The sequence below is a fragment of the Pristis pectinata genome, chromosome 8 (genome assembly GCF_009764475.1).
Source record: "Pristis pectinata isolate sPriPec2 chromosome 8, sPriPec2.1.pri, whole genome shotgun sequence".
NCBI lineage: Eukaryota > Metazoa > Chordata > Chondrichthyes > Rhinopristiformes > Pristidae > Pristis > Pristis pectinata.
In genome coordinates, this window is record NC_067412.1 from 12,379,279 (window position 1) to 12,398,674 (window position 19,396).

The 19,396-nt window shown below is 36.6% G+C and overlaps 1 protein-coding gene across 1 annotated transcript in view; it reads left to right on the forward strand.

The window, feature by feature from the left end:
* zc3h7a (zinc finger CCCH-type containing 7A) overlaps positions 1 to 18,420 on the forward strand; it is an 84,531-nt gene extending 66,111 nt beyond the window's left edge. Inside the window, 11 exon segments of the mRNA XM_052021259.1 lie at positions 571 to 776; positions 2,471 to 2,571; positions 4,583 to 4,764; positions 8,061 to 8,137; positions 10,870 to 11,003; positions 12,948 to 12,963; positions 12,965 to 13,054; positions 13,137 to 13,245; positions 14,873 to 15,000; positions 16,525 to 16,688; positions 17,412 to 18,420. Coding sequence (XP_051877219.1) covers positions 571 to 776; positions 2,471 to 2,571; positions 4,583 to 4,764; positions 8,061 to 8,137; positions 10,870 to 11,003; positions 12,948 to 12,963; positions 12,965 to 13,054; positions 13,137 to 13,245; positions 14,873 to 15,000; positions 16,525 to 16,688; positions 17,412 to 17,601 — 1,397 coding nt within the window. The 3' untranslated portion in view covers positions 17,602 to 18,420.
* Positions 18,421 to 19,396: the final 976 nt, after the last annotated feature.

The window sequence follows — 19,396 nt, forward strand, 5'->3', positions numbered from 1 at the left end:
ATCCACAAAGGTAACTTCTGTATGGCAATCAGGATAGACCTGTTTGCTGTGGTATCAAATCAATGAATTGATAATTGATTCTTTGTTCTAAAACTCAACAAAATTGAAAATAAATTATGTACAGTTACTTCATTTTGATTCCTTTTTGAATGTAAGCAACAGGTGTACTGTTTCCACCCAGATAGGATTTTTTTTTAAATTTTGCAGTTTTATCATTGAATTCATGCATTATAAATTGTGACTTGTGGTGATATGTGCCATTGAGATCTGGATTTTTTTATTCTTTAAATCTTAAAATCAGGCTGTGAGTTAATCACAGGCAACATTAGATAAAATCTATTTCTTCAAATCCAGATTAAAGTTTAGATACTTTGGCTATGCCCTGGGATTATGAGCAACAAATTCAGTTTTTTTTATCTCATCAGGACACAAGCAGCATTTATACTTTGTTTTGCATTGGGGGTTCAAGCTAAAAGTTATTTGCACTGCAAAAAAAGCCATTTATGTTTTGCATGTTTGAATAAAAAATATCTGGTTGGCAGATCTAAGCTCTTTCATTTTGTTTTATAGATGTTGCTGCAGGAGAAGTGTGTAGGTACCCTGGTCACTGCACATTTGCATATTGTCAAGAGGAAATAGATGTATGGTCCCTAGAACGCAAAGGAGCATTTAACCGTGAGCTGTTGTTTGATCCTTTTGGAAGTATCAGGAAGGTTAACTTAACTGTTGCCAAAATTCTGCAGGAACACCACGGAATTTTTATGTTTCTTTGTGAGGTATGTTAGATATGTTTCATTTAAAGTTAATCATTCACTTTTTCCTTATGTTACACCTGGCATATTGTTGTATTTTCCATCTGTGGCAGGGAAAAAGTGGAACAAAAATAAGTGCAGTAGAGAGAAATATTATTTCACCAAAAGGCATTTGAGTGAATGGGGAATGAGTGAGAAGGTTTTTGAAATCTTCAACTAAAGATATCTTTTTATATATCTGTGAAAATTAGTAGAAGCTATTGAGCCAGATCAGCCTGGACTCTGGTCCATAGCTCACATTCATCTCTCAAGAACTTCCTGTGACTACACTAACTTTTTGTGGCTGAGGGACTCCCAGTGCTCTGGAGTCATTCGGCTAGATGGAGCAGTCTGCAAGCTGCAAGTGGGCCTCGGGCAGCTTGTGTTGCCAGCAGGCCTTTTCCAATGGAAACATTCAGAAATAGTTCAAAAACATTTGAATAATTTTTTTTTAAATTCAAAGATAAATTTAAAACCCCATTTACCTGGTGCAAAATAATTTAAAACTTTAGTTTAAAAAAAACAATAAAACAAACTATTGGCTTCATCTATCTTTCAAACTATGGTTGATGAGTCCATTCAAACAAATGGGACCTCATGAGGTGTGTCAGCCATGGCTGATGAGAAGTTTAGGGGCCAGGTAGGAAGAGTATCTGATTATTTGGTTCAGTACAATCAGAACCATTACTTGTCTCAGTGCTGAGTCCAGTGGCAGAGCAGGAAATCAGATGAACCTCTATCTGACCTTCAACACCTTCCATAAGTCTAAGTCACACTGACACTCTTGGCAGCACCACAAAACTGACGGCTAGAGATCAGCATGCTCCAGTGCATTGGTCTCATTGTTGCATTTTCTTTTACATTCCTTTGCTCTCTTGAATCTCAATATATTTTCCTTTTTGTTATCCACCCTAGAGATTATAACTATTGTAGCATACTTCCCCCACTGATTATTTTAGCCTTCTGGGATTGCTTTGGAAAGTGACAGGTGCATTCTCGAGAAATGAGCTGCGAAACAGCTGTGCAATTGAGCCGTGTGGAGAATTGGCATGGAGTTGTTCAAATAATTTTTGTCTTTCCCAGCAAAATTCCCAAGCTACATTGAGTTTAACATTTGGCACCCAAGATCAGTAACAAGAATTGTTAAAATTACTATAGTTGAATATATCTAGTGGATTTTCTTTTCAAGGACCCATTAGATTATGAAGTAAGTAATTATTCTATTTTCATAGCCCCTTTCTTGGTAATTAGAAAGATCGGATGTGTATCTTGGTTCCTGGGGGCATGCCACAGACTGGCAAACCCCACTATTAATAGTGATCTTGACTAAAACGGTTTTAGGGACTCTGCATTTGATGTTATTGCAAGGTGCCAATGGGCAAGTATCTGAGCAGCCATTCTAAATTGGTGCACTTTAGAGCAGAGATATATTATAATCGCAACTAGGACACCATTTTGAGAAAAACAATTATAAAAAGCTTCCTATTTTAATTCCTGCATTTTTATTGATTGATGAACTTTTGAATTATAATTTAAATTTTTGCTGAGTTTTAATTTGTACAAGAACAAAATAGATGGCTATCAGTTATTGTTTAAACCGTGCTTTTAATGCACTACAAAGCAGGTTCCAACCTGAATAATAATTATGTAAGTAACTATTGTTTTCTATTTCACTTCAGATGTGTTTTGATAACAAGCCCAGAATGATACACAAAAACAACAAGGATAACCAAGCCTTCTGTTCCAATCCAGATGCCAAGCATTTATTTAATAAGAACAAGTAAGTACATTCAGTTACTAATACTGTAAAGGTCATTAGTCGAGCTGTAACCAATCCATCTTTTTGAACTTTCAAGAACTTGGATGTGTGTGCTATGTTTGGACTGATATGTTGATTATCCATGAAATATTTGATTATATTTATTCCCATAACCATGTACTCCTAAACCATTCCAAAATCATATTCATTTATTTTATTTTTGGAGCCAATTAGTAATGGCATTAGTACTTTGCTAGGTGAGGAAGCATAGTGATAAGTTAATAAGAATGCCTGTGTAACTCATTTTTTAGAAAAATGAATACTGTAGTAGAATATGCAGGCAACTTGCTTGCCTTGTAGGCCAGAAGCAATTCCAAATTGTCACCACATTTCAATGGAGGAAGCAGGTAAAAGTCAATCAGGAATGAATCCAAACAGGTTGCAAACACCTACACGCTAAACTGAAATCTAACACAGCTGACTAAAACATCAAAAATGGATTTGACACAGAAACTGTCTTTGAGTGTTTGCTAAAATTCATTGAGGCACAATGGAACGTTGACCAACACTGCAGGTGTACCCAACATTGCATTAATTGCTTGGCACAAAAATGTAGCAAAAATGGTAAGATTTCCTTAAATTACCCTTGACAATTGTGATCACGTGTTGTTACATTTTATCTCTGATAAAATATAGTTCAAATATAGTTTATAAATTTCCACAATGACATGGATGCAGTATTCTCTTATTGATGCTGGCATAATCCCTTTCTGCCCCTCTTCACTACATTACATTACTTTGCGTTGCCTGTCACCCCTCCAAGTCTATGCTGGCACTTTTTGCTCTGATCTCTTGGTTTAGAATGACTCTCTCGCCATCTTTCGACACTTTAGTTTATGCTGGCAGAATCCAGGTCAGTTCACCACTTCCAGCTTCCCACCTGTTCTGCTATCTGTCCATACTTATGCCTTTTTTTCCTCCAGTGCTTTTCTTTCACTCATCCTGTTTTTTATTGAGCTGCTATAACCGCACCCCCACCCTGCTTTCCCTTGCCAATGTTGGTTAAATATTTTAGATGCAAGGCTATAATCTTTTGAACTTCTAAGGCAAATGAGTTAGCCTATGTCATTTTATCCAGTGGTAATTAGTAATTGGTTTATTATTGTCCCATGTACCAAAGAACTTTGTTTTGCAGGCTGTCCGTGCAGATCATTCCAAACATAAGTACATTGAGGTAGTACAAAGGGAAAAGCAATAACAGAATGCAGAATATAATGTTACAGTTACAGAGAAAGCACAGTGCAGGTAGACAAGTAAGGTGCAAGGGCCACGATAAGGTAGTTTGAGAGTTCAAGAGTTCATCTTTATCGTACAAGAGTCCTATAACAGCGGAATAGAAGCTGTACTTGAGCCAGTGACTGAGCTACGTAGGGATTTCCATGAGTGTGGTTCAGCTAGGCATTGGTTGTAGAATAAAAAGGGAAATCCATTTACATAGAATGTCAACAAATAAATTCTTTCATACTGAGCTATTTGGTCTCTGTTCCAGTTTCAATGAAGGGTTAATATGGTTTCTTTTTCCACAGATGCTGTCTGATCTCCTGAGTGTTTCCAACATTTTCATATTTATTTCAGATTTCCAGCATCTGTAGTCTTTCATTTTATTAAGCTATTTGGTATATTATCTTGACCTACACTGATTCAGTTAGATCGTCTACCTGTGATATATATAGATTGACTGCAGTTTTCTGTTCCTGGGAACATAATGATGGGAAGGTCCAGAAATTGGAATGCAAGGCTCTCTGTTGTGCATTTCAGACATTGTTATTTATGACAGCAAGTCTTGGTCTTTGTATGTGAATTGAAGGTGTAAAAGATCAGGGGCCAACCATAATGCAGGAACCACGATAAACTTATATAATTGCAAAGTTTGCAGGCCTCTTAAAATTGCGTGAGCTTTGTCTGCTTGCTTTGTAGAATTACTGAATATATTGTGGATTTTTTGCATAGAATTCTCTTACCTTTTAAATAGGTGCCTCGTTCACATTCTTCGAGAGACAACAGTGAAATATTCTAAAATTCGACCTTTCGACAGCACCAAACTACTTGATCTCTGCCGTCATGAAGTGCGCTTTGGTTGTAATAGAGAAGATGAGTGTTTCTATGCACACAGTCTAGTAGAACTGAAGGTCTGGATAATGCAACTCGACACAAGTAGGTGCTCTAGCACAGGGCATTATTTTCTTTTGAGACTCTGCTCTTTCTCTGTATTCCTCTGAGATTATCTATTCAAGTGTAAGTCATTCTGTTTGTCACATGTGATTCTGCCAAAAGTGTACATCCCTTCTGATTATTTTTATTCCCTCGTTACCTTAGAGCCAAGCCCTTTGAGTTCATCAGGTTTCCTTTGTCAATCTTTTGTCTTCCTCAATTCATTAATAAGAGAGGCATATTTGCTGTTTTCTAATCCACTGGTACCCTCCTGGGATTCAGTGAGTTTAGAAAAACTTCAACCAACAGATCCACCACCGCTGTAGCCACTCCCTTTAAAACTCTTAAGTGCAGCCTTTGGGTCCTAGTAACTTGTCTCCCTTGTGAGTGTTTCTAATGCCTTGTTCCCTGTGATTGGGGTTTTTACAATTTCTTCCATGCTATTTGAAACTAGTCCATCACATTGAATCCTGTTTAGTTTTGTCTACTCAGCTAAATCTTTGATATTGATTATGAATAGTTTGGCTCACGCACCAATCTCTGGAATGGTCACAGCCTGCTGGTTTATTCCCACTCTAAGCATTCTGTCTGTTAACCAATTCTCAACCCATGCCTGTACATTATCTCCAACTCTATGCGCTCCAACCTTGTTGACCTTATTGAAAGCCTTTTGAAAATTTAAAAACTCTAGATCCACTGGTTTCCCCTTGCCTATTCTACTAGTTGTATACTAAAAGAACACCAGTGAATTGGACAAACAAGATTTTTCTTTCACAAATCCACGATGACTACTTAACGCTATAGTTTTTAATGTGTTCTGTCTTTATGCCATCTGTCATTATAAATGCCAGCATTTTCCCTACCAGTGATGTTGTGGTGATATGTCAATAACTCCCTGTGTTTATTCTCTCTTTCTTAAACAGTGGGGACACATTTGCTGTCCACCAATCTGCAGAAACCATTCAAGAAACCTATATAGAAATTTGAAAAACCAGTTTCTTGTGATTTATTTGGCTTTTAGTCTCACCAACTTTCCTGGTACTAGACTTTTGCTATGACTAATTTCCTTCAGTTCCTTAATCTCACTAGACCCTTGGTTCTCTAATATTTCTGACAGTTATCTTTTGTGTCTTCCAAAGCATTTGTTTCATTTTTCTTCCATGTCCGTATTTCCCGTTATAAATCCCCCATTACAAGCCCCCCTGAAGTTATAAGCATTATAATTTTAGAGTGTTTCACCTCTGAAGTGAGCAATTAGTTTCTCTCCGTACTGGTCCTTGTTAGCAAATTATTAACAGTAGGACAGATGCTTGCTGTATTGAGATTCATGGAGCAAACCAATTGTATGATCTTTAATGTATTTTTACAATATTCTCTGTGTAATTTGGCACTGTAGGGGCGCTCCACTTAATTGGAGTGGTTGCTGGAATGTAGGTTGATTCTGTTTTAAATCCTCTCCTTCCCGTCACCTAATGTCTAGTGTTGCAATGTTTACAGTTTTCAGATTGATCTATGTTCTGTACGCTATTGCTGTTGTCGTGAAGTACTGATTTCATTGAGATATAAATAATTTCAATCTGGGATTTATGTTATTGTGATTTATATAAAACAAACAAATATTTTTTGTTGTAAAGTATCTTGAAACACTATATTGAAATTTGTTATATGGATTATTTCTGTTCTCTGCCACTGTCAGCTGTTGTGTGAAAAATGCTGCCATTATAACCATCATTCCATGCAACATAATTTAATAATATTGGCTCCATTTTAATACTTCAACAGAATATAAATTTCAATAGCAAAATGAGGAATATGAAGATTTAGGAGGAGTTGGTTTGAATGATGTTTATAAAGACTGGAAACTAACTTTCATTTCAGAAAACACCTTGAATATGTTTCAGCCAAGTATGATTCAATAATACCTTAGTATAAATTTATCATAACAACCTAAGTTTGATAAAGCAATTTGCATGTTGCTGATTGATTTGTTCAAAGTATATGCTGCTGGGAAAAGACTTGAGTGATTATCAACATTTTCTTTTTCAATCTTTTTATTGAATTTCAAGTTAATTCAAATTAATGTATATAACATTAATGATACAAAGAGATCGGGATAACAATAATAACAGCTAATATTTATACTCACAAGGAGTAAAATATGTAATCTAGACCTCCCGCACTCTTGCTAAGTGAACATGTTGAGAAACAAAATAATTGAAAAGAAATTTAATTATATAAAGAGAAAACCCCCAGATCAAAAAAAAGTATAATATTAAACAAAAGCAAACCAACAACTTCAAAGAAAAAAAACTGGACTGATAGTTCTTCGATTTAAAAAAAACACAATCTTATGTCATCAGCTCTGCTCCTCTATATTCAAAGGTTATTGAAGGGGATTCGAAAAAGGTCTGCTCATATCGTCTGGAAATATTGAATAAATGGATTCCAAACTTCCTCAAATTTAAGCGAAGCATCAACAGTATCACTCCTAATTTTTTCTAAGTTTAAACATGTTATAGTTTGAGAAAACCATTGAAATGTATAAGGGGGTATAGGGTCCTTCCATTTAAGTAGAATGGACCTCTTGGCCATTAATGTAACAAAAGCAATCATATGACAAGCAGAAGCGGATAAACGGCCAGAATCCATCATTGCTAACTCAAAAATTGCAGTAATAGGATGGGGTTGTATGTCAATATTCAATACAATTGAAATAATATTAAAAATGTCTTTCCAATATTTTTCCAAAAGAGGACAGGACCAAAACATATGTGTCGGGGAAGCCACCTCCAAATTACATCTGTCACATATAGGGTTTATATGTTGATAAAAATGGGCTAACTTGTCCTTCGACATATGTGTCCTGTGGACCACCTTAAACTGTATCAAAGAGTGTCTAGCACACATTGAAGATGTATCAACTAATTGAAGAATTTCCTTCCATGTCTCTGTGGGTAAAAGTATCTGGAGTTCTCTTTCCCGTTCATTCTTAATTGTATCAAATGTCTCTAGACGTATTTTCATAATCAGATCATAAATTATTGCTATCAAGCCCTTCTGATAAGGATTAAAACCTAAGATTTTTCCTGTAATAACATTTTAAAAAAAGAAAAGCCAATGTGCATTCCTTGGAATTAATTAGAAGCAAAATCAGATATCAAACCTATTTTCATGAACTTATATTTTAAGATCAAAATTATTTCAGAGTTTGTATTTTTATTTTTATCTATGTACCTTTATGTATAGGTGTGTATATATTTCAATGTTGAAACATTACATTATTATATTCCCATTGCCAGGTATAACTCATGAAGCAATTACTCAGGAATCAAAAAAGTATTGGCAGAATATGGAAGCCAGTGTCCAAGCAGGGCAGGTAAACACCTTCAGATGTGTCTGTGCACAGTGCTCAGGGATGGTTGTTGCTCGACTAGTGAATTCAGTTCTGAGAGTTCCTCACGTGAACTGATCAGCATAACAGATTGGGAGAAATAAAGTTTTGAGTTCCAGAAATATATGCTCATGTTACACAGGCTTTACAGATGTTCATGTTCTGAGAATAGCTGATTGTACAGAGTGTTGGAATTTATTTGGCAGATAGATTCTTTTTCTTAAGTATGGAGTTTTGCAGTGCAGAGAATAAAGATTACTCTCAATATGCATTTTATTGCAGACTTCTCTGTGTTGTAATGATAATTAGCTGACAAAGGTTTTGGGGGGTAAAAAACATTGTGAGGGCAGAGATTCAGTACATCAAGACCAAATGAAAACTTTAAGATTAATAATGATGAGGCAATTGGATCTATGTATCCCAATACAATTGAGTCTCAACTTTTTAAGTCATTTATTTGGTCTTTAATTATTTCCATGATAAACTTGTGTATGCATGTTTATAACTAAAATTGTCTTTTTGAACTTGTCACACTTTGACTACATTGTTGCAGGAAGTTTTGTATGTGAGATTTACTCTTTTAAAAAAAATTGTAGTTATTAGGCAAATGGAAGAGGGTTTATTGCCTTTCAGTGGATTATTACCAGCTATGTTTGCAAATCAATTAACTTTCATTCCATCTCAGCTGTAAAAGTGATAATTTTCACATTTCGACTTGTTCATCTCCTTTTCTTTTGAATGCATGTTCTTGATCTAATCTGTAGAAACACTGTGAGAGTGAGATTATAAATGGAACTGGACAAGTGCTCATTAAATTATTGTGCTTCAGAACTCAAGAAGGACACGGATATAATTTCAGAAAAATCAGAAGCCTCCAAACTGCTGTTCACCCATTGCTGCTGTTTATTCTATTGCAGTCAATCCAACATGTGAATTCTAGGTAGTGTTGGCCTCCTGAAGACCTTGAAGCTCTGAAACTTAGCTACTTACTGGCGTTCTGGAAGCTCACAATTTCCAAGTGCTTGTTTCAGTATCAAACTAGATATTGTGCACTGGTGTAATACCCATAGGAGATTCGTGTTGCTAAATTACATGGGGGTAAAGCGAACTGAGTGTTGGAATTGCACTGGAAATGATAATTAGGACTTGATTCCTGTTGCTTGATGTCATAGTGGAATCATTCACTTTATTGTAGGCTGGAGCAATTGCTAACTAATGCCAGATGGGTAAATTCTTAGAGAATTATATCACAAGTTTTACCACAATCAAGAGCATGCCTTCACACTTTGAATTAAGGCAGTAATGTAATTTAAAACTAACCATTTTGAAAATAGACTAAGGTTATAAATCCCAACTGCGCCTAATTATCCAGCTACTGAAAGCAATTGCAAAAGTTGAAAAGGATTACCCTCTCTCACTGAATATATTTCTTCATTACATGTTAGTGGAATGATAGAAATTTTGGCAGAGAAAGGGACAGTTCAGTTCATTCATCAGTGTTGCTAGCCCAATAACCTAATCTAACTCCATTTGCTTCTTTTCATCCTGCTCCTAGAGTTTAAACAGCAACATTATTTCAGCCACTGCAATATTCCAGAACATGAAGCTGCTGAACAATACGCATATTGCAGAACATATTGGTCATAAAATCTATCCCTCGCTCGCCATCCTCCCCTGTTACTGTATAGGTGTCGCTGGCATATGTTTTTTGCACTTAACAGGTAGCTTATCTGAAGTCAAAGTCAAGTTTATTGTCATATGCACTAGTACATGTATACAGAGGTGCAATGAAAAACTTATTTGCAGCAGTATCACAGGCACTTAGCATCAGATAAGCAGCATTTACAAGAAAAACATAAATTAAACATGTTGTACACAATTTTTACAAGAAATCTGTTGATAGTCCATTACAAATCCTGAAGACTGACCCTTGCACTTGATGCTCCACATGAGCAAGGAACCAGTATATTCTGCAGCATTGGTTTAACGTGTGATATGTGTTCTTGTGATACCAACAAAGTAGTTCTTGAACAGTACAAATTAGGGTTGGTTTTGTAGCCCATTTACCTGTTTTCCATATAAAATTTGCTTCTAGCTATAAATACAATTTTACTAATGAAATGCATACATTTCAAATGAAGCCTTAAACTCCTTGGGGCAGCACAGTGTCACAACAGGTAGAGCTTCTGCCTCACAGCACCAGAGGCCCAGGTTCAATCCTGAGCTCGGATGCTGTTTGTGTGGAGCTTGCACAGTCTCCCTGTGCTGGCGTACATGTCCTCCAGATGAGTGTGCAGTCTTCCCACATCCAAAGATTCTTTTGTCTTGGTAGGTTAATTGGCCACTATAAATGACTCCTAGTGTGTAGATGAGTGGGGAATGTGGGGAGAATGAAGTAGGTTAGGGTAGGATTAGTTTTAAAATGGTTGCTTAATGGTTGATATGGACTCAATGGCATAAAGGGCCTGTTTCTTTGTTGTAAAACTCTACGACTCTATAGCATGGATGTATAACTCAAATAAATTGGAAGGAATAATCACAAATTTTCAATAACGAAAACCTGTTACTGTTGTAGTTTTCCAGTAAAATAGTGAAAGACAGTTTTGTGATTCAAAATCTTGTCGCTCTTTATAACTTTGCATACGTTGGAGTTATTGTATTGCACTTGTCTAGTTGGAGGTGAACAGTCAGTGATTAGTTTTTTTTTAATTTTCAAGGTACCTGTAGGTGTTTCAAAATCTAGGAACCTCAATTTAAAGCTCATGTTTGTTTGTGGACAATGCTGGAGGTATGGACAGGTCAGTGAGCCAGACAAGAACAGAAAATACTGCAATGCTAAAGCGAGACATCCGTAAGTAGTTAAATCATTGTTGTAAATTCAGTCAAACGAGGATTCTTGAATGATTGTGTAATTACATCATAGACACTCATGTAATTACTTATTGCTTTTATTGCATTATGTAAATTTCAAAGAATGCTTGGATTATGCAAGGAAATGATCACTTAAAGCAGGAATTAGATCAACTGCAGTGGTTAATCTCTTTTAATTCGTTACATCATTATTGAATTTGTGAGAATATATTATAATCTGATTGCTGAACTGGAAATCCTCCAGAATACAGGTTTGCTATTGTTATTTATCTGATTAGTGACACAATGATACATTGGCCCATATTGGTAGGTGAATAAGCAGCACCCATTGTTAGTTACATTTGCCTTTTGTTAAATAATGGCAATGATATTTTGCCCCACTAGTTAATGAAGTGTGCAATTGACAGGGTCCAAAACTGCCTGCACAGCATCCTCACCCCAGCTGTGAAATCCAAGTAAACAGAGCAAGTAAGATCTGAACCAACCTGATTGAAGGATTCTGAAAGAAATCTTGCAAAGACAGAACAGCATCCTTAAGTTAAAATGATGAATGCATCTTTGAATCTGGTATCGAAAGAGAAATTGAAAGGGAAAATGACTTCAACAACTAAAATTTGAAGGACTGAAACTTTAGTAGTTAAATTTTAATACCACCATCATTTGCAATAATTAACATGTCACGCACTTGACCTCATTTCCTGTGGCAAAATCGCTTTGGGTGTACCATGGAAATAAGGAAATGCATGCCACTGGTCGTATTGGAATGGAGAGCCAGAGAGTGATATGTTTTTGGGAAGATAATGGTAGAGTATTCTATCTCTACAGCAACATTTTGATTACTACAATTAACTGCACATCTGTCTCACCCGAGTTTGATGTGACATTTATACATAAATAATGCTTAGTGCTATGAGCCTTGCTGTTATTTAGAAAACAGTTTTGGACCATTGTGTTTTAGTCTTCAAATATAATGAATGATTGGGTCCCTTACAGGAAAAGGAGATACAGTGTATTCTCGCATTACAGCAGCTCGGGTAACGGAAATTCACCCTTGGGGAATTCACAAATCACTACCAAAAAATTTGAAATGTGGAATAAAAATTTGCTCCTATGGAATTTGTGCAAGGGAAAAAAATAAACACAAAATGCAAAAGAAAAAACAAATTTTGTCAATTTTTGTCAAGGGTTCATGTTATAGAAAATTGCGATATGGACGGTTTTCTCAGAATGCAAGCCCTCTGTAACGTGGAGGTGTATTGGAGGCAGTCCACAGGAGATTCATTAGGCTAATTCCTGGGATCAGGGAAGTGTCTTATCAAGCGAGGCTAAGCAGGTTGGGTCAATGTTCTTTGGAGTTTAGAAGGCCTGAGCAGTGATGTTATTGAAACATATAACACTCTAAGGGGCCATGGCAGGGTTTTAACTAGTGAGAGATTTCTATGAGATTTCCTTTCTCATTGGATAATGAATCTCTGGAATTCTGTACCCCTGAGAGTTGTGGAAGCTAGCTCATTGGAAGTATTTAAAGTGGAGGCAGATAAATTTTTGAAAGGTTGGGGAATTGCGAGCTATCGGGGGCTGGCATGAGAGGAGAAGTTGAGGCCAGGGGTAGATCAGCCATGATCATCTTGAAAGGTGCAGCAGACTTGAAGGTGGCGTACTCCCTTTCCTACTTGCTTATGTTCTATGAAACACATAATTCCCATTTCCTCCCCTGACCCCAGATGTGGAACTTGTCTGTCAAATAGAAAACTACGTAGCAACGTCTGGGATTTTGGTATTGAGTTCTACAAAAGCACCAGTCATAAGTATCTGTTTTATTTTGTTTATCATGTGAAGGATATCAATATGTAATAGGCATAAGCTACTGGAAATGAAACATTGTAATATCTTTGCCAATATGTCTTTTAAAACCTGTTTAAAGTTGGACCAAAGAGCGATCGTGTGCTTCTAGTGATGTCCAACGAACGTAAGAAATGGACAAATATACGCCCTTTGCCATCAAAGAAACCAATTCCACAACAATTTGATGTAAGTATTTTATTATGATGGATATTAAGTGACTAAGTGCCATTGCAAATAAACATCCTATAGTGACATCTTCTTGTTTCAGTTATGCATGCATATAGCGAAAGGAAAGAAATGTGGGTACATTGGGAACTGCTCCTTTGCCACAGTCTTGAGGAAAAAAGACATGTGGACCTATATGAAAGACAATAACAGTAAGTGAAGACAAAAGCTTTATTGATTTCTGCTTGAACTTTAAAGCTGCTTTGAAACCTGTAGTCAAATAAATCAAATTATATTCTTAAGAGTAATCCTTACTTTCTTGATTTTTAAGCAACACCGTTCTGCAATGATTATTGAACAAAAACCTGTTTTGATATAGGAAGTGCAGATTCTCTCCTTTCCGTTTGGAATACCTCAGTAGCAAAAGTCAGAATGCATGTTACCAGTACTGTTTTGCAGTGATGAATCGGAATAATTTCACATACTGCTTAAAATCAGAAATCTTAGCCCAGCATCCGATAATGACGCTGTCATAACAGGAGTATATGACGCTGTCGTAACTGTGGTATAAATTTCTTATCTGACTTGTTCAATAGTCCATACCTCCTGCACTGTCCGTACACAAAAATGTGCTTTTTGGCAAGGGAAAGTTGGAAGCATGTTTAAAAATAATTCTAACCGGTATATACACTGGTACTTCACTTAGAGTTCGGGACATGTTGCCAGGAACAAGAGCACTAATGGAATTAGTGCTAGAAGAGGTCATCATGGCATTATATATTGAGAAATGTCTCATTGACATCACTACTGTGCCGGGAACCTGGAGCAAACCCTGTTGTCCCAATTGCTGCACACTGCAGTGTGGGGAACCTGGCATTGACCAAGCTGAGGCAAGCGGTGTGGCCATCCGTGACTGAAGTATGGGACTTGGCTGGGACAGTGAGTGCAGACTATTGCTGAGGATTGGCAACGACTGTTCCATTAAGGGCCAGCAACCACCTCGTTGCCCTGGGCTGAGGAGAGGTGCGCAGCCAACAAAGAAGGCGGGGACAGCAGCTTTCATCACCTCCGACAGGATCCGGGCAGTATGTCAACACATGAAGCAATTACTTTGAGTCTCAGCAATGGCCTGCGTACAATGTGCTAACCGTTGTGCAGCCTCAAGCCCTGCATGCTGTACTACTTGCCCTGGCCCACCCAACACCAGCCCTTGTAGGCAGCCTCTCCATTGCCAAGACTGGGTGATTCTTTGCTGTGGAAGCACGAGCAGGGGGCAAGGGTTTGTGCCAGGTTCCCAGTACAGCAGTGGAGAGGGCAGGGGTTCATATCAGATTCTCAGCACTGCAGACCCAGCAAATGCCTTTTTTAAAGGTACAGTCAGGTACTTTCGTTTTGAGAGTTTGGACTAGAGGATCAAAGGCATTATAATGTATCAGTGGGGTATGAATGCCCCTTGTTCATGGCTTGATGCCTGACATCATCAAAGAGACTTCCATGAAGAGATTTGCTTTTTCCTACAGTCATTGTGACTTACGTAGACAGATTGTTCTCGTGTCAAATACTGTACATTTTTCTTGGAACATGTAGGATAAATTAAAGAGCTATGATACCATCCCATTCATAAAGACATGAGAAACGGATGCCAGGTAGAATGGGCATGTTGAAGCATTAAGTAAGGTCATGGCTGATCATGTGTCCTGAGTTATTTTCCCACATGGTTACTGCATACTATAATCCCTTTAGTGTTCAAAAACCTAAAATTAAGAAGTGTTATTGCTCCTGATTGTTCATCTTTTGAATTCCTTTCCGATTATATGCAATGTTAATTTTAATTTTCAGTCTTAGATATGGAACAGCTATATGAAAAGTGGCTGAAGAGCCAGGAGCCAGAGAAAGAAGAAGCCACTTCTGTGCCAAAGGAAAATGGGAAGCAGATACACATGCCAACTGACTATGCTGATCTTGTGGTAAGTGACTGATTAATTGCGAGTGCTTAATAGATCAGTTGCTGGTTCCTGACCAATTTTTTTTAAAAGAGAAAAAAAATTGTAAACTACATTAAGTAAATTTGCAATATTGATCAAGGGTATAATGATACATTCACATGCAAATTTAATTTATTCAAAATACTGTGAATTATAAGTACTTCATCACCCATCACACTCCCTAAGCTTACTTGGTTGCAAGTACTTAAAATCTCAATAGACTGTCTTCTGTTAAAGAAGGATTTGACCAGACAGCTGGTTTGCAACTTTGTACGAATTGTGCGTATTGTCAGTGATTTCACCTCTGAATACAAAGTACTTAGAATGTGACTTCTGTACTGATTAATTCTGGGATCGTTATTATTTAAAAGTCAATTCCCAGCTCTTGATATAACTTCATCTCTCCCCCATTACTAGGATGTCAAAATAAAGTAGATTTTAATTAAGAAAAATATAAGCAACTAAGGTATGACAACAACTTTTTGAAAGAAAAGTTTGTAATCAACCTGAAAGGGAGACAGTATTCCCCCTAAGCTTGGAAACATAAGAGACTGCAGATGCTGCAACCTGAAGCAACACATAAAAAGCTGGAGGAACTCAGTGGGTCAGGCAGCATCCATGGAGAGAACTGGACAGTCAACGTTTCAGGTCAAGACCCTTCCTCTGGACTGGATTCCCCCTTAGCATGCTTGGTTACATGACTCTTAAGTTAGTTCTCAAGCTTAAATCTTTCCTGGTTGTATGTGAATTTTTGATTCAAAAATTTGTCTTTCTACTTTTGTTTTCTTATTAAGTTACTCTTTATTACGATGTACTCGTAATGTGGAAGCAATGGAGGTAATCTTTACCAGGAGTTGCTACAGTTGAAAGTTGACTTTTAACTGTTAATGATCATAGAAATAATGAATACAAAAGTCATACTACTCAGCATGTACTCAGAGGTGGAATCACCAACTCTCAACATTTAAGAAGGCTACAGGCTATGTGCTGGTGAACAGATTAGTATTGATGCATACTTTGTAGTCAGCGTGCATGTGGTGACTCAAAGGGTCAGTTTCTGTGCTGTTAAGGCTCTGATTTTTTTAATATCTTTTTGGGAAGGCTATCTAATTTAGTTAGTGCTTTAACAAATAAATGATACAGTTTGAGATGTTAATATTGAGGAAAATATCCAATTCCACTCTTCATCTTTCTGATGCAGACTGCTCTGTGGTGCTTCTAATATTGACTGATATTCATATCCAACAGTCCTGAGAAATTCTGAGGTCTATTGCTTCTATCCTGCATGGTTTGTGCTTCAATCCTTTTTCAAGGAAAATTAACAGCATTTGTATTGATTTGTATTCATCTTATTTACTATTATATTTTTCTCCAGCAAAAAAAGATGTTACACCTACTCACCTTTCCCTCCTTTTACTCCTAGTTTTAATGTTCCTTCCTTCTAGTTCTTGTATTTTTAATGCTGCAATGCATTTAAAGGAAATTACTGTTGTTTTTCCTTCAAAGACGGGCTATCACTGTTGGCTTTGTGGGAAGAACTGTAACAGCGAGAAGCAGTGGCAGCAGCATATAACCTCAGAGAAACACAAAGAGAAAGTGTTTAGCTGTGAAGATGATCAAAACTGCTGGCAACATCGCTTTCCAACAGGACAATTCAGTGTTTGTGAAATGTAAGGATCTGTTCAATTCATTTTTTAAACAACATAAAAATGTGGTTTTGCTTTAAGAAAGGTATTTACATCATTCAGTTAACCAAAAACATATGTCAGAGTCAGTTATAATGGCAGCAATAATCTTTTTATAAAATAAAAATACATACAGCATCATGATTCTTCATCAGTTACTTAGCTGACATAGAGCAGTCACAGTTAAGGCCATTGTAAGTTATGCTGTGTGCTTATTACCATCTCTGTCAGTTCCTAGATACTCATTTGTTTCAACCGGTCACATACTGTGAGTATGTCCTTTGAAACAAATGTTATTGTCTCATTTGGTTAGCTTTATTACTTAACGTTATTTTCATTACTGTTTTCAATAATCAAACTGCCAGTAAGGAAGACAGTCATTTCTTTGGTCTTGTCAGTATATTCACAAATAATAGATTTATATCAAAACTGATATAGTAAATGATCTAAATCATTACCAAGCAAGGATTTTAAGAATTATAAAAGTGTATTGGAATTGTGATTAAAAATATTAACATGCCAAATGTAACATTGGTTCTTGAACTGTGATTCAATAAAATTGTCCACATCTTGTTTCCCAGCTGCCTAATAGATTTAAGTCTCATTTCAGTGACACTCATCCCCTCATCAAACATCTGCAACGTTAGTTTTACATATTAAAGCAGTGCATTGTGGAAGTAAAAACGTATGCGTTTATGTTGATTACAGGCATCAGACTGGTACCTGTGCAGATGAAGAGAACTGCCAACTTGCCCATAGTAAAGCAGAATTGCAAGAATGGATGGATCGAAGAGAAGTTCTAAAACAGAAACTAGCCAAAGCCAGAAAAGATCATTTGATTGCCCCAGATGATGACGACTTTGGCAAATTTGATTTTTTGATTAAAGAATTAAATTAATATAATAACCACAGAATGTTCATATTTTCAGAAATGTCTTAGAAATTGCCATTCTCTCGATTGAAACTAAAAGGCATACTGTATAGCAGTAATTCTTTGAATTATTCTCCTGCTTTACTACAGTGATAATTGCTGTGGTCTTGTGAAAGTGGCATATGGTAGAGGCAGGAGCATGGCAGTATTCGCTGCCCAGTGGCACAACATTTTATAGCCAATGACACAATGTTTGATGAAAGTCGCTGCCTTACTTCAAGGTGACGTGCAGCTTAACAAAAAAATCGTGGGCTATGTTAAAATGGAACAAATTTTTATGATATTCTTTATAATATCATGGGAATAGATTTCAAATCTCCTGGAGATGGGAAAACTTAAGATTTGTATGAAAATGTCTCAAAGATATTTGTTGTAAACATTTTGAGTTTACAAAATAGTAAGAGCAGAGGAATTGGGATCAATAATGTGGCAAACCAATTTTGATAGATTGTAATGGTTCGGAGATGCAAAGTTATCATCATTGAATGTGTTAAAACAATAGGGTACTATTTATGATAACTCTTTTTCTTCTAAGTAATAGTTTTTAAATAAAATCATTCATCAGTATACAGGATGAATGGATTTACATTTTACCAGTGTCCTTCATTGGCAATAGGGAAGCAGGTGTTAAAGAACAGCATAAAATAATTTGGTTACAAGATAAAGAATACTACTGTATGTTTTGGTTATATATATTGCTTGCTATTTAAATGTTGATTTCATTTAAAATCACATGAATTGCCAATTGGCAAAAAATTATATGGACCAATAATGTCATTAATAAAGAATATGAGATGGTTTACATTGTACATTGTTTGGAGTGAATATTATCCAACAATTATATTCTTCATCTTACTTGCTAATAGAAGCATGTTCTGTCTTATTTTCCAGTTCTCTTTGTAATGCCATTTTGTGCCTCCTTATTTGGTCCCTCTCCAACAACTAACCTGTTACCCATCCATTTCAGCATATTATCTTCTAAGCCACCCTCCTTCCAAGTTCAACTGAGAAGGTAAGTCTGTGGGCCCAGGTAGAAACACAGCGTGTTTACAGTGCAGCATCCTGAGAGTGCAAGTCCTACAAAATTTGGAGTTTGCTGAGTAAGGGTCAAAGAGCAACAGGTACTTGAGGCAGAGAGAAAATGGTGATAATTCTCAGCCCTTCTGGCAGTTTCCTAAGGAGAGAGAAAGAACATTTGTTTTGGGTCAATGAACTTTCATCAGAGCTGAGAAAACGTAAAAATGAATCCAGTTGTAAGTTGCAGAAAAAGAGGAGGGGTAGTGGGGAACAAAAGGAGGGTCTCAGAAAGGGTGGAGACCAGGAGAGTGGGTATGACACAAATGATTGCAGTGCTGGTTGAAAGAGACTGGATGATAAGTGGTCTGTGGCGTGCCAAACATGGAAAGTTAAAATAACTTGGAAAAATTAGAAGTTGTAGTTGTGCAGTTGCTGGAGGAGGAGCCCTGGATGATTAAAGCTGGGAGTACTGGCAGTGCCACCTAGTGCTGAATTGCTGTGGTTGATGTGGTAAATGAAGTTACCCAAATAAATCTGAAACATTAAATATATTACTGATGGTGTACTTAAACAGCATCTATTTACAATAATTTCAATGGAACACATAGTAATATCAACTGCTTATATACCAAAATGTGGGCAATGCTAGAAATCTGAAACGTAATGAAAATATAGAAATATTCAGCAGGTCAGTAATGGAATTGGAATTGGTTTATTACTGTCACAAAGTACAGTGAAAAACATA